At 40.5% G+C, this 14,589-nt stretch overlaps 2 protein-coding genes across 7 annotated transcripts in view; one reads left to right on the forward strand and one right to left on the reverse strand.

Annotated features, from left to right (window-relative positions):
* ptpa (protein phosphatase 2 phosphatase activator) overlaps positions 1-14,589 on the reverse strand; it is a 66,742-nt gene that overhangs the window by 27,554 nt on the left and 24,599 nt on the right. For 5 of the 6 annotated variants that reach the window (XM_061801642.1, XM_061801640.1, XM_061801641.1 and 2 more), the window contains exons 6-8: positions 14,067-14,166; positions 13,733-13,857; positions 4,783-4,883 (exon numbers count right to left, since the gene is read on the reverse strand). In XM_061801642.1, the coding sequence (XP_061657626.1) occupies positions 4,783-4,883; positions 13,733-13,857; positions 14,067-14,166 (326 nt within the window). Of the gene's footprint in view, positions 1-4,407; positions 4,438-4,782; positions 4,884-13,732; positions 13,858-14,066; positions 14,167-14,589 lie in introns of those variants that run through there. The other variant, XM_061801643.1, reaches the window with a different exon arrangement.
* The window catches only part of crata (carnitine O-acetyltransferase a), a 63,608-nt gene continuing 55,126 nt past the window's right edge, over positions 6,108-14,589 (forward strand). Inside the window, exon 1 of the mRNA XM_061801633.1 lies at positions 6,108-6,140. The gene's annotated coding sequence lies outside the window, so the exon portion shown is untranslated. The remainder of the gene's footprint in view (positions 6,141-14,589) is intronic.

Consider the following 14,589-nt stretch of genomic DNA (forward strand, 5'->3'; position numbering starts at 1 on the left):
AGGATGTAGCATGCTCTACCAACACCACTCCCCTTAACTTCCCTCCACTCCTTTTCCTCCCCAAAACAAAAACAAAGCATACAGTTCCTGCTCTGGCAAATAACCAACAGAATCCATCTGCTTTTCCCTTGTCTTCTTTTCCTGAACAATACCGCATTTGGCTGTGGCCCGACAATCTATTTTCAACAGCTGTATTAATCAAATTACAGTTCTTAAGGTAAGTCAATTAGGTGATGCAATGTAGGCAGTGATGGACCATGAAAAAAATGAAAGTTCGAAATGGCATATCTGAACCACACAATAACCAGAACTAACAGGGATGTCTGTATCATGATACACATTTAAAAGAGGGCTCTGTATGGAGTTTGCCTGTCCGACTAATCCATGTGTGGGTTTTCTGCAGGCACTCAAGAGTTCTTCCCACATCCCAAAAGCATGCATAAATTGGAGAGTGTAAATTGCACTTAGTTGTGATTGTGAGTGCGCGTAGTTGTTTCTTTCTATATGCCATGTGATTGGCCTGCAACCACTTTAGGTTGTACCCCGCCTTGTGCCTGAAGAGAGCTGGGATAGGCTCCAGAACTCCTGCGACCCTTGTGAGGATAATCAGTTCAGAAGTTGGATGGATGGAGAGTTTTGAGCCACAACTAATGACTAATACATGCATAATACATGACGAGGGTCATAGCTCCCAGCCATTTTCGGGTGGGAGGCAGGGTACACCCTGAACTTTTTTGATCTCTGAGTTTTTGTGTCTGTGAGTATATTTTAATTAGAAGAATCAAGCACACATTTAAAATAAATGAGCACAATAAGAACACAGTGTGAACAGTTCGGGTAATCAAGAAATCTTAAAAACACAGAACAACCAGCAAAGCAAATTTAGTAATTCTTGGCAAATTATGCTTATTGTCCTTTCAATATAAGAAAACACAGTTGCGTAAAAATATGCTGTGATAAAGATTATGGCAATGTACAAAATGTATCTTCTACTGCTAAAGAATCAGAATATTAAAAAAACACTTCTTTTCTTTCGGCTTGTCCCTTTAGGGGTTAGCACAGTGTGTCATCTTTTTCCATCTAAGCCTATCTCGTGCATCCTCCTCTCCAACACCCACTGTCCTCATGTCCTCCCTCACAACATCCATCAACCATTTCTTTAGTCTTCCTCTTGCTCTTTTGCCTGGCAGCTCCAGCCTCAGCACCTTTCTACCAATATACTCACTCTCTTGCCTCTGAACATGTCCAAACCATCTAACTCTGCTCTCTCTAACCTTGTTTCCAAAACATCCAACTTTGACTGTCCCTCGAGTGAGCTCATTTCTAATCCTATCCAACCTGGTCACTCCGAGCGAGAACCTAAACATCTTCATTTCTGCTACCTCGAGTTCTGCTTCCTGTTGTTTCTTCAGTGCCACCATCTGTAATCCGTACATCATGGCTGGCCTCACCACTGTTTTATAAACTTTGGCCTTCATCCTAGCGTAGACTCTTCTGTCACATAGAACACTAGACACCTTCCACCAACTGTTCCATCCTGCTTGTACCAATTTCTTCACTTCCTTACCCCATTCACCATTGCTCTGGATTGTTGACACGAAATATTTGAAGTCATCCACCCTCGTCATCTCTTCTACCTGGAGCTTCATTCTTCCTCCTCTGCCCCTCTCAATCACGCACATATATTCTGTTTTACTTTGGCTAATCTTCATTCCTCTCCTTTCCAGTGCGTACCTCCATCTTTCTAATTGTTCCTCTGCTTGCTCCCTGCTTTCACTGCAAATCACAATATCATCTGCGAATATCATGGTCCAAGGGCATTTCAGTCTAACCTCATCTGTCAGCGTATCCATTACTACCGCAAACAGGGGCTCAGCACGGATCCCTGATGCTGTCCCACCTCCAACTTAAACTCTTCTGACAGATCTACGGTACATCTCACCGCTGTTCTGCTGCCCTCAACATGTCCTGTACTATTCTAACATATTTCTCTGCCACACCAGACTTGCGCATGCGGTACCACAGTTCCTCACTTGGTACTCTGTCATAAGCTTTCTCTAGGTCTACAAAAACAAAATGGAGCTCCTTCTGACCTTCTCTGTACTTTTCCACGAGCATCCTCAAGGCAAATAATGCATCTGTCGTACCCTTTCTAGGCATGAAACCATACTGTTGTTCACAGATACTTCTATCCTGAGTTTAGCCTCCACTACTCTTTCCCATAACTTCATTGTATGGCTCATCATCTTCATTCCTCTGTAGTTTCCGCAGTTTTGAAGATCGCCTTTATTATTAAAAATGGGCACTAGCACACTTTTCCTCCATTCTTCTGGCATCTTCTCTCCCGCTAGTATTCAATTGAATAAGTTGGACAAAAACTCCAAAGCCACCTCCCCAAATTGCTTCCATATCTCCACTCGTATGTGATTGGGACCAAATGTCTTTCCATTTTTCCATTCTGTTCAGTGCCTTTCTAACTTAGTCTTCTGCGAGCTCTTCCTGTCCATCTAGAGCCTGTCTCACCTCTTTCCGAAAGGCCACACAACATTCCTCCTTTCTCAACTTCCACCAGCTGATTCTCTGCTCTACCTTTGACTTCTTAACCTTCCTTCTCGCTACCAGAGTCATCCTACACACCACCACGCTATGCTGTCGAGCTACACTTTCCCCCACCACTACATTACAGTCGGTAACCTCCTTCAGATTACACTGTCGGCACAAATTATAATCCACCTGCGTGCTTTTACCTCCGCTCCTGTAGGTCACTCTATGTTCCTGTCTCGTCTGGAAATAAGTGTTCACCACTGCCAATTCCATCCTTTTTGCGAAGTCCACCACCGTCTGACCATCAAAGTTCCTTTGCTGTAGCCCGTACTTACCCATCACTTCTTCATTGCCCCCGTTTCCTTCGCCAACATGTCCATTGAAATCTGCAGCAATCACAACTCTCTCTCTGTCTGGGATGCCCAGGGGTACTTCCTCTAGTTCCGTCTAGAATTTCTCTTTCAACTCATGGTTACATCCTACCTGTGAGGCATAGCTGCTAACCACATTCTACTGAACACCCTCAATTTCCAATTTCAGTCTCATCACTAGATATGATACTCTTTTCACCTCCAAGACATTCTTAGCCAGCTCTTCCTTTAAAATAACCCCTACTCCAATTCTCTTCCCATCTACTCCATGATAAAATTTAAACCCTTCACCTAAACTTCTCTCCTTACTCCCTTCTCACTTGCTCTCTTGGATCCACAATATATGAACCATTTTCCTAATCATCATGTCAACTAACTCATGAGCTTTTCCTATCATAGTCCCAACATTCAAAGTCCTTTTTTTTGTCTTCGACTTACATTATCTGAATTTCTACCTGCGCCTTGCACATTAACATTTCCGGGTGCAGGCATAGGAAGCCCGGGCCAAGACCTAACTGTTATGGAATTCGTATGATGAATGCTCATTTTTGGGACAGCTTTACGCCGGATGCCCTCTGCATTTAATTGGACTTGGGACCGGCCGGCAGGTACCACAAAATTGTGCTGCCCAACAGGGTGCAGATAGTCAAAAAGAAGAAGCAATCAAATAAACACAGTCAGCACATAAGATACACAATTAACATACTACCTAATGTATGTTAAAATTAAGGTCAAATGAAAGCAATCACATAAACAGTCAGCACAAATTGTACATAAATCACATACTAACTGTGTGAAAATATAAAGCATATGGTGATTTAAAGGATATGTGGATGGAAGGGATTCAAACCACAATGGCCCTCACTCTAGGAGTTGAAGGTTGGTTTGAGTCCACGATTGATGTTTGGTTCTCGTTGTATACAAAACAAAAGTAATGTTATTAGCGCGCTAAACTAGGCTAACTTGGGCCGAGCAGCTTCAATGCGAACGATACGGCTCCAATTTGAGATGTACTAAGATAAGACGTTAAATTTCCTTTCAGTTCTCATGGCCCTCGTTGTACAAGTTATGAAGTTACGTTCGATGTTTCTTCCACAGCACGGATTGATTACAAATTCGTCTCGTTGTTAAGACTGCTAAGCTACAGTAGTCTGTGCCAATAAGTGAGTTTAAGTTTACGTGTCCACTCGCCAGCTTCCTAATAAGTACTCACAGTCCTCGTTGTTTACGATACGTTGGTTTTGTAGGTCGTGTAAGTATTAGCGTTTGATGTTTACCTTACCTTTACGTACGCGACTTGATGTTAAGGAGCTAGGGTAGGTCGCGTAGCTACAATGCGAATGAATATGGTTCCAATTTGGGTGCAAAAATTACACAGATGATGATTTTAGTCCACTGAAGTCATCACCAGGAGCATCCCACGTCGAGTCTTCATCACATTTGGTCCAAATTCAGCAGTATTTATTTATTGTACAGTCGTGCACGTCAGAGTCTCCTTGATTTGTTGTTACCAGTACGGGGACTGGAAGCAAGTCAGATTAAAAGATATATATATTTATATTAATAATTAAAAATATTAAAAAGTATAAAAAATATATATTTTTAAAAAGTGCTGAATCATTCAACTTAGAAAAATGGTACAGCTGAGCTTAACCCATGAAAAGGTGAGTTCCTGCAATAAGGGATTAAAGTGTTTGTAAAATATGACCTTGTTACTGCCAGTGACAGCTTTGTAAAGTCAAATATCCATTTGAAAATGTTCATTCAAACGTGGCACAATCAGTTGCATGCTCAATTCTTTTTCTCGTGTTATTTTAGTCAGTTGTAAGAGATGCTTGTGAAAATGTGAAGACTTTTATTGTCTCACCTCATTTATGAACTTGATGCACTCCAGAAACATGTAGTCATGCTGATGTTCGTTTACCACCCTCTCATCAACAAAGTGGCGAGGTTCTAGCGTTGGGTGATCTATTGGAGAAAGTGGTGCAATTTAAAATATTTACCACTAGGTGTCACTGTGTTCTCATTTGTTCTATGCAAAACTCAACATTGCAGGTCGGAAGATTACAATACATTCAAGTACTGTAATCAGAAACAATATCCCCCCATACTTGCTCTGCTGCAGTATTTGAATGAATAACCATTCAATGTATGTACAATCAGAAACCAATGATGGCAAAAAAGTACAAACAAATACACAGGAATAAAAAAATGTTTGTAGTAGTCACTTTTTTTGGGACCCAAAAAATGAACTGTAGTCCTTTAATTACTTTTGATTATCCTTGAAATGATTAAATTTTCACTACTTGTGATGCACATAATTTGGTTGATCTGTCTCACAGCTAACAATAGTATATACAAAAAAAAAGCAGTCGCTGCCCATCCATCTATTTTCTGAGCCGCTTATCCTCACAAGCCTCGTGAGAGTGTAGTAACCTATCCCGGCTGTCATCGAGTAGGAGGCAGGGTACACCCTGAACTGGTTGCCAGCTAATCGCCGGGCACATGGAGACAGTCGCACTCACAATCACACGTAGGGGCAATTTAGTCTCCAATTAATGCATGTTTTGGGGATATGGGAGGAAACCAGAGAGCCTGGAGAAAACCCATGGAGGCACGGTGCGAAAATCAAAATTCCACAGAGGGGAAGGCCGGAATTAGAATCCCGGTTCTCAAAACTGTGAGGCCAACGCTCTACAGCTGCGCCACCATGGCACCTAGCCGCTGCCCATAAAAGGCAATTTGTGACAATTGCGTACTTCCTAGAGCAAGGCAGGGAAACGTAGATGATTGCTGTTATATATGTTGTATCTGTTATGCTTCTTTAGGTCCAATGTAGTTATTTTCTTTGCAGGCAGTTGAGTACAGTGGAATATGTTGACACTTAGCAACATAATCTGACAGGCAGCGGAGCTATGTACGTCATGAGCTGCCACCTTGCAATGTTGCCCTCTCCAAACAACAACAGGCTTTTGCCCACAACTGACACAAACATGGTGAGGAGCGAAGGTGAGGGGAGGGGGGGGGGGAACAGCAAGTGTCCCCTTACTGCTCTTACTTTGACAGATACCAAGTCTGACCAGTGAAAGGCAGTATGGTGCCACAGAGGATTCAAAGCTTTGACAATAATTATACAAGAAAAAGGTCAAACTGTGAGCCTCTTTGGTCTCCTTATCATTTGTGTGGTGGTGAATAACTCGAGATGTACCAATACACAACTAAAAGGTAAAGCTAGCAAAAACTAAAAGCTAATTTGTTTAAATTTTGCTATATAGATAAAAGTTGGATTGTTCTACTAGACTATTCCTTAAGTTTTTGTGAAAGATTGTTTCAAACATTTGTTTTTGTTAAACATCTTTATAAGGCCTTCTAAGATTTTATTGATATTTTATTACAATTATGTGACAGTTCACCTTAAAACGGGACATTATTCTGTAGGTATCTTAAAAACACTTGTTTTAAGACTTTGCAAAGCAAAGCCAATTTATTTGTATAGCGCATTTCATAAACTAGGTAACTCAATGCGCTCTACATGATTGAAGGCATTCAAATACATATATAAAAACATTTGGAAAAAGTACAATTAAAACAGCTTTTAGTGCAAGACATCACTGAAAAGTGGAAGTACTACACAATGCATGAGAAAATACGTTTTTAACACTCATACTGAGGGCTGACGTCATGTCTGTTGGCAATTTATTCCATGTTTTTTTGGCAACGTAGTAGCTAAATGCTGTTTCACCACATTTGCTTTCAACTCTGCATTCCATTATTAGACCCGAGTCAGTCGATCTCAGAGCCCTACTGGGTTTATATTCATAAGCATTTCTTTCATGTATTCAGGACCTACACCATATTGTGATTTATAGACCAGTAGCGGAACTTTAAATTTTATTCTAAAACTGACTGGAAGCCATTGTACACTTTAAATTTGGAGTTATATGCTCTGACCGCTTTGTTCTGGTCACAACCCGAGCTGCAGTAATATGAACGAGCTGTAGCTGTTTATTGCTCTTTTTGGGGAGCCTAGTCAGAAGAGCATTAAAATAGTCAACTCTATCTCAGATAAAAGCGTGGATGAGCTTCTCCTGGTCTGCTTGACATATGCAAGCCTTCACTATAGATATGTTCTTCAGATGGTAAAAGGCAGTTTTGTGATTGATTTGATATGACTGTTGAAGGTCAGGTTGGAATCTATCAGAATACCAAGGTTTCAGACTTGGTCTTTGGTTTTTAAAGATAGTGAGTCCAGGTATTTAAGAAGGTATTTTTTATTTAATTCCAAAACAATTCTCAATTTTGTTGTGGTTTAGTTGAAGGAACCTTTGGCTCACCCAACTGTATAGCTATGATTATCAGACTAAGGTTCTGGAAAATTTGACCCAAGGTAAGCATATTAGCATATACAGGCTTAACAGGAGGGATCTAAGAACTGACCCTTGAGGGACTCCATATGTCATTGCCTTTTGTTGAGATTGAGCGCTTCCAATGGTTACAAAACAGCTCCTTTCCTCCAGGAAGGACCTGAACCAAGAAATAAATCTGCAGGTTGGGTGTCAATTAACTCACGTCAGTTAATCTATCAGGAGTTTCCAAAGCCATGGCCTTATCATCTGGACTTCCCCATGTTATTTAACTTTTTGTGTAAACACTTTTGACCTCAAAGAAAATATAGCATTCTCTAGAAATTCTCTGTCATTATTGTGACATTAAACAAAATTCAACAATTTTGGTGATCCTGACTGACCAGAAACAGGGAAGGTTTACCGTAAGTCATGGCCTACAGAGCGCACCTGGTTATAAGCTTCACCTGATACATTTGTAAAGGAAATACCATTTGGTACATATATGGGCTGCAGCCATGTAAAAGCCGCAACTGCCCACATTGAAACCGACATTGAAACACGAGATATTTACAAAGAAAGACAGTACACAGAGAGTTTAACGCAATCAACACTGTGATAACGCTAGCGCCACCGCGCTAACGGGGCCGGTTAAAAAAAAAACAAAAAAAACCCATACTGGTTAAAATCACAGTAGGGATGGTGTTTTCGGGATGGAACTCATCATTCGTCTTCCTCCGAACACAGTTAGTAGAATTATGACCAAAAAGTTCCATTCTGGGGGAAAAAAAAAAAAAAAAAAAAAAAAAAAAAAAAAAAAAACTCTCTCCCATGACTCCTCTGTATCATCCAAATGGTCATTGGCAAATTGACATATGCTGGTTTAAGCAGGGGAACCTTCCGTGCCATGCATGATTTCAAACAATGACATATTACCAAGAGTGACCTTAGAAATGGTGGTCCCAGCTCTTTTCAGGTCAATGACCAAGTCCTGTTGTGTAGTCCTGGGCTGATTTCTTACCTTTCTAAGGATCATTGAGACCCCACGAGGTGATATCTTGCATGGGGGCTCCACTCCGGTTGAGATTGACCGTCATGTTTAGCTTCTTCCATTTTCTAATGATTGCTCTAACAGTGGACCTTTTCTCATCAAGCTGCCTGGCAATTTCTCTGTAGCCCTTTCCAGCCGTGTGGAGTTGTACAATTTTGTCTCTGGTGTCTTTGGACAGCTCTTTTGTATTGCCCATGTTATAAGTTTGAGTCTTAATGATTGTACGGGGTGGACAGGTGTCTTTATGCAGAAAACGACCTCACATCACATCCGACTTAGGATAACACATGGAGTGGAGGTGGACTTTTGGTCTTCGAGGGTCAGAATTCTAGCTGATAGACATGATGGTAGACATGATTTATGTGTGTGATACAGCTGCAAATAAGTATTTGAACACCTGTCTATCAGCTAGAATTCTGACCCTCAAAGACCTGTTGGTCCACCTTTAAAAGTCCACCTCCACTCCATGTATTATCCTGAATCAGATGTAACTGTCTGAGGTCGTTAGCTGCATAAAGACACCTGTCCATCCCATACAATGACTAAGACTCAAACTTGTAACATGGCCAAGACTAAAGGGCTTTCCAAAGACATCAGAGACAAAATTGTACAACTCCACACGGCTGGAAAGGGCTACGGAGAAATTGCCAAGCAACTTGGTGAAAACAGGTCCACTGTTGGAGCGATCATTAGAATATGGAAGAAGCTAAACATGATGATTATTCTCAATCGGAGTGGATCCCCATACAAGATATCACCTGGTGGGGTTTCAATGATCCTTAGAAAGATGAGAAATCATCTGATTTAGGATAATACATGGAGTAGAGGTGGACTTTTAAAGGTGGACTAAGAGGTCCAATCCTGCATTGTGGTTTCTGGATTTTTCTTTTTAGATTATATCTCTTACAGGGGACATGGACCTATGGTGAAAATTTCAGACCCCTCCATGATTTCTAAGCGGGAGAACTTGCAATATAGCAGGATGCTCAAATACTCATTTTCTTCACTGTATGTGTACTGCGAGTTCCTGGCAACCAGTTCAGGGTGTACCCCGCCTCCTGCCCGATGATAGCTGGGATAGGATCCAGCACTGCGTGACCCTTAATTTCTTACCAGTATTCAGATTTTTTTTTAATTCCTGATTTTGTTTCATGAGATTGAAGCCCATGTAAGGTAAAAATAAACACATACTTGAAATTGTTTCAATTGTGGGGCCTGAATCAAGCCATGAAAGTTTAATTTTTTTAAAAAGAAATGTGGAAATGAACTTTTTCATGGTATTCAAATTTTTAGAAAAAGTCTGAATAGGAGTTTTGTTTTATCACTCGGTATGTCTTTTCTCTGACATCTAACACAAATGCATCTTTTATTCAGAGTTCATTCTTTAGTTTTCTTTTACAAACAATCCATTTGTCACTGAAACAGCCTGTACCTTTGTCAATTGAGAGAGCCGCATTATGTTGCTCCAATGCACCACAAAGATCTGTGTACATTTTACACTCACACAATAGCAGAAAGCAAAACAAATGATGAGATACAAATGAATTTGTGAATGTGTTGGACGTACTGCATGACTTTACTGTTACTATGATTATGAAAAGACAAAAGTGTCATGGGTTAAATGAGTGGTTAACATAATTTATGCACTTGCAGCCACAGTATGACGGGAACCGTAAATGCTGCAACTCAGATGATTTAATGAAGATCTTTGTCTTTCGTGTTCTGCACTTGTCGTTACCGTTCTGCAAGAAGTGTGTTGGAGTGGCCCACTGCCATGTGCGCTGTCAAAAAGGACTCCCTTTTCTATCAATGTCTATAACGACAAATCATGGCTGTTTCAGCATTTAAGACTTTCACTCATAAAACCAAGGAAGAATAAATAAAGGGCAACAAATTTAAATTTTTCAAATGATATGATAATGATCCATATATTTATCATTTCACTGTTACTTTTCAGGAGGGGTTTTTGTAGTGAATTGTTCCTTGTATTTTCTTCCAGAAAGTGTGAGCATGAGGTCACTTCCCAAGAGCTAACTTTCCATTTCATGTCACAATCGGGAAGCCCTTGGCTCGGCTGAATGCCGTGTTGACTGCACAAAAACAATTTCTAACAGTAAATGTGCAGTCAAAAAAAAAAAAAAAAAGATTTGAGATCGTAAATGCTGAATGTTTGTTATTTACAACTGTAGGGATTGACCATTTTCTGAGCAGATACAGTAGGCGAGTTAAAACTATTTGGAATACTTTCAGAGACATCCGTACCTGTGCTGAAATTGATTGATCGAGGGTTGGGAATGTTCGAATCGAACCTAATTACCCCAGTGCAATCTGTAGGCCGGTCCCAAGCCCAGATAAATGCAAGAGGGTTGCATCAGGAAGGGCATCCGGCGTAAAACTGTGCCAAACAAAAACGAGCGTTCATCGAAAGAATACCATACCGGATCTGTCTTTTCTCGCGTTAACAATGCCGACCCCCGGCACAATTAACCTACAGGGTGTCAGTGGAAATTCAGCTACTGTGGGTTGAAAACAAACAAGAGGAAAGCAGATTCATCAGCAGAAGAAGAAGAAGAAAGCACAGACTACACTGCTGTCTGTAGGGACTTCGAACGTTGGAACTATGAATGGAAAAGCTCAGGAGTTGGCTGATATGATGATTGACATGATGAGAAAGGTTCATACAGTGCCCCCCTCGAACTTTTCAACCTTTTGCTACATTTCAGGCTTCAAAAATAAAGTTATATATATTTTTTAAGAATTAACAACAAGTGGGACACAATCGTGAAGTGAAACAAAATTTATTGGATATTTTAAACTTTTTAAAATGAAAACAGTTTTGCACATCGAGGGACTGAAATTCTTCCACACTTATTTGCAAAACAGCTTGAGCTCACTGAGGTTGGATGGAGAGCGTTTGTGAACAGCAGTCTTCAGGTCTGCCCATACATTACACATTATTGATTGGATTGAGGTCTGGAGTTTGACTTGGCCACTCTCACACCTACATAGGTTTATTTGTGAACCATTCCATTTTAGATGTGGGTTTTTGTTTTGGACCGTAGTTCTGTTGGAAGATAAATCTCCATACCAGTCTCTTTTGCAGAATGCAACAGATTTTCTTCCATAATGGTCCTGTATTTGGCTCAATTCATCTTCCCATCAATTTTAACCATTTTCCTGTCCCTGCTGAAGAAAAGCAAGCCCAAACCATAAAGCTGCCACCACCATGTTTGACAGTGGGGATGGTTTGTTCAGGGTGATGAGCTGTGTTGCTTTTATGCCAAACATATAATTTTTGCATTGTGGCCAAGAGTTTGATTTTGGTTTCATCTGACAAGAGCACCTTCTTCCACATATTTGGTGTGTCTCCCAGGTGGCTTGTGGCAAACTTTAAACAAGACTTTATATGGACACCTTTCAGAAATGGCTTTCTTCTTGCCATTCTTCCACAAAGGAGCAGATTTGTGCAGTGTACGATTGATTATTGTCCTATGAATAGACTGGCCTACTTCAGCTGTAGATCTCTGCAGTTCATCCAGAGTGATCATGGACCTCTTGACTGCATCTTTGATCTGTCTTCTCCTTGTTCGAGGTGAAAGTTTAAAGGGATGGCCGGGTCTTGGTCAGGTGGATTCTAGTTATCATCATCAGTCAACATTGGATCATTCAGAGATCCTCAATGAACTTCTGGAGTGAGTTTGCTGCACTTAAAAGTAAAGGGGCCGAAAAATATTGCAAATATTTTCATTTGAAAAAAAAGTATAAAATAGCCAATAATTTTTGTTCCACTTCACGATTGTGTCCCACTTGTCATTGATTCTTGACAAAAAAATAAAAATAAAAATGACATGTTTATGTTTGAAACCTGAAATGTGGCGAAAGGTTGGAAAGTTCAAGGGGCCCAAATACTTTCACAAGGCACTATATTGTGTATTATAGAGAGCAGGTGGAAAGGTAGTAAGGCTAGAAGTGTAGGAGCAGGGTTTAAATTATTTTACCATGGAGTAGGAGAGGTGGCTGTGGAGTTTTTAACCAACTTAGTCAACAGAATACTAGCGGGTGAGAAGGTGCCTGAAGAATAGAGGACAAAAGTGTGCTAGTTCCCATTTTTAAGAACAAAGGTGATTTGCAGAGGCATGGGAACTATTGAAGAATAAAGCTGATGAGCCACACAATGAAGTTATGGGAAAGAGTAGTGGAGGCTAGACTCTGGACACAAGTAAATATCTGTGAGCAACAGTATGGTTTCATGCCTAGAAAGAGTACCACAGATGCATTATTTGCTTTGAGGATGCTAGTGGAAAAGTAGAGAGAAGGTCAGAAGGGGCTACACTGTGTCTTTGTGGATCTCGAGCAGGGGTCATCAACCTTTTTTAGGCTGAGGGCTACTTCGTGAGAACTGATTGGGCTACATGACTTGTTTGAAGCAAACTTCAGTCATAGTTCATTATACATAAGATATTTTCCTTTTAATGTTTTTGTATGATGTGACATTACAGGTATTTTAAAAATTTAAATAACATAAGCAAGTCAGTCAAAATTTTAAGCTGTGGTGTTTTTAGAACATGCTTCGCGGGCACCTTAAATTGTCCTCGCGAGCTACCATGCGCCCGTGGGCATCGCGTTGGTGACCCCTGATCTAGAGAAAGCCTATGACAGAGTACCAAGGGAGGAACTGTGGCACTACATGCGTAAGTCTGGTGTGGAGAAATATGTTAAAATAGTACAGGACATGTATGAGGGCTGCAGAACAGTGGTGAGGTGTGCCATAAGTGTGACAGTAGAATTTAAGGTGGAGGTGGAACTGCATCAGGGATCAGCAACTGAGTATCTTGGTAGAAGGGTGCTGAGGATGGAGCTGCCAGGCAAAAGGGCGAGAGGAAGACCAAAGAGAAGGTTGATGGAAGACATGAGGGCAGTGGGTGTGAGAGAGGAAGATGCCGGGGATAGGCTAAGATGGAAAAAGTAGACACGCTGCGGCGACCCCTAACGGGACAAGCTGAAAGGGGAAAAAAAAAATAAAAAAATATATATATATATATATATATATATATATATATACACATATATACACACACACAAACGCACATGTGCCCCTCTTAATCTTTTCCAGTTTGTTGCTCTCCCCGTCTGTGATATGAATCATTGCAAGTTGGGCTCAGTTCACATGCTATTCAACTACTTGTGGGGGTGCAATGCGGCCTGTCAGTGCCCCATACCTGTCCTAGTGATAGCTGCTTGGCCAGAGTAAATAATCAAATGAGAAAGATTTCACAAGAAAGATTGCCAAGAACCTGATAAACCAGCTCCAGAAAGCCAGTCTGAATATGTTAACTTTCAAACTCTGTCTATTGAAAATGAGGAAATACAGTATGATAGGGAAATGAAACTTTTCTTTTAATTGTAGTTAAACATTTTCTTACCAACAAATTGTGAGCTACCCCATATAAAAGGTAAAAACTGGAAGTCATCGAGACCCCATACACCTTGGCTCCCAGCTGGTTCCATTCTATAGGTCCTCTGAAGCTTCCTCATTACTGAGAGATATCTGAGGGAGGGAAAAATGGTTGATTTGAAGTGACTAAAATTAAGTGAAAAGGATGATTTGAAGGGCAGTTAGTTACACAAAGCCTTGAAATTCAATGGAATTTTCTGGCACCTTTTTTTTCCCCTCAAAAATGTATAACTTTGTCTATCCTACTCTATTGTGTAAAAAGGAAAAAAACTAATATCACCAAGTCCACAATAAACACTTACTTGTTAAAAACCTTGAAAACTATTGCCAGTTGATCATCTACTTTAAGAGCTCCAACCTTACAAAGACAGCAGAGGAATGCAGCAAAAGCAGCTTCATGACCTGAAAAGGAAAAACATGACATGAAATAAGATCAGAAACTGTGCAAGTGCAATTCCACTCTGTGAGCAGAATGTGAACAACCGTAATTTTTCTCAAAAAAATAATTATTCAATCATTTCTAATGGACTAAGTCAGTCTTTTCTTTTTCTAAATTTGTGCTCCTCCTGAAACGAAGTTCCACCAAAACGTACTCTGTCCAACAGAAAAGTAGTGCTTTGGCACCATCTTTTGGCGTCTTGTGCGAAGGAAATTTGGTGAAGTGTGGGGAGGTTCTTTTATTGGACAGGCCAAAGCATCAATTTATAGAAAATTATTGCATTGGCACCATCTTGTTGGCTCTAATAACTATTGTGAAAATTTAAGGAGTGCATTTTTACTGTGGTGTGCTTAACCCCTTCATGAGCATGTTTTTTTTTTTTTTTG

This window comes from Syngnathoides biaculeatus, chromosome 17, assembly GCF_019802595.1.
Source record: "Syngnathoides biaculeatus isolate LvHL_M chromosome 17, ASM1980259v1, whole genome shotgun sequence".
Lineage (NCBI taxonomy): Eukaryota > Metazoa > Chordata > Actinopteri > Syngnathiformes > Syngnathidae > Syngnathoides > Syngnathoides biaculeatus.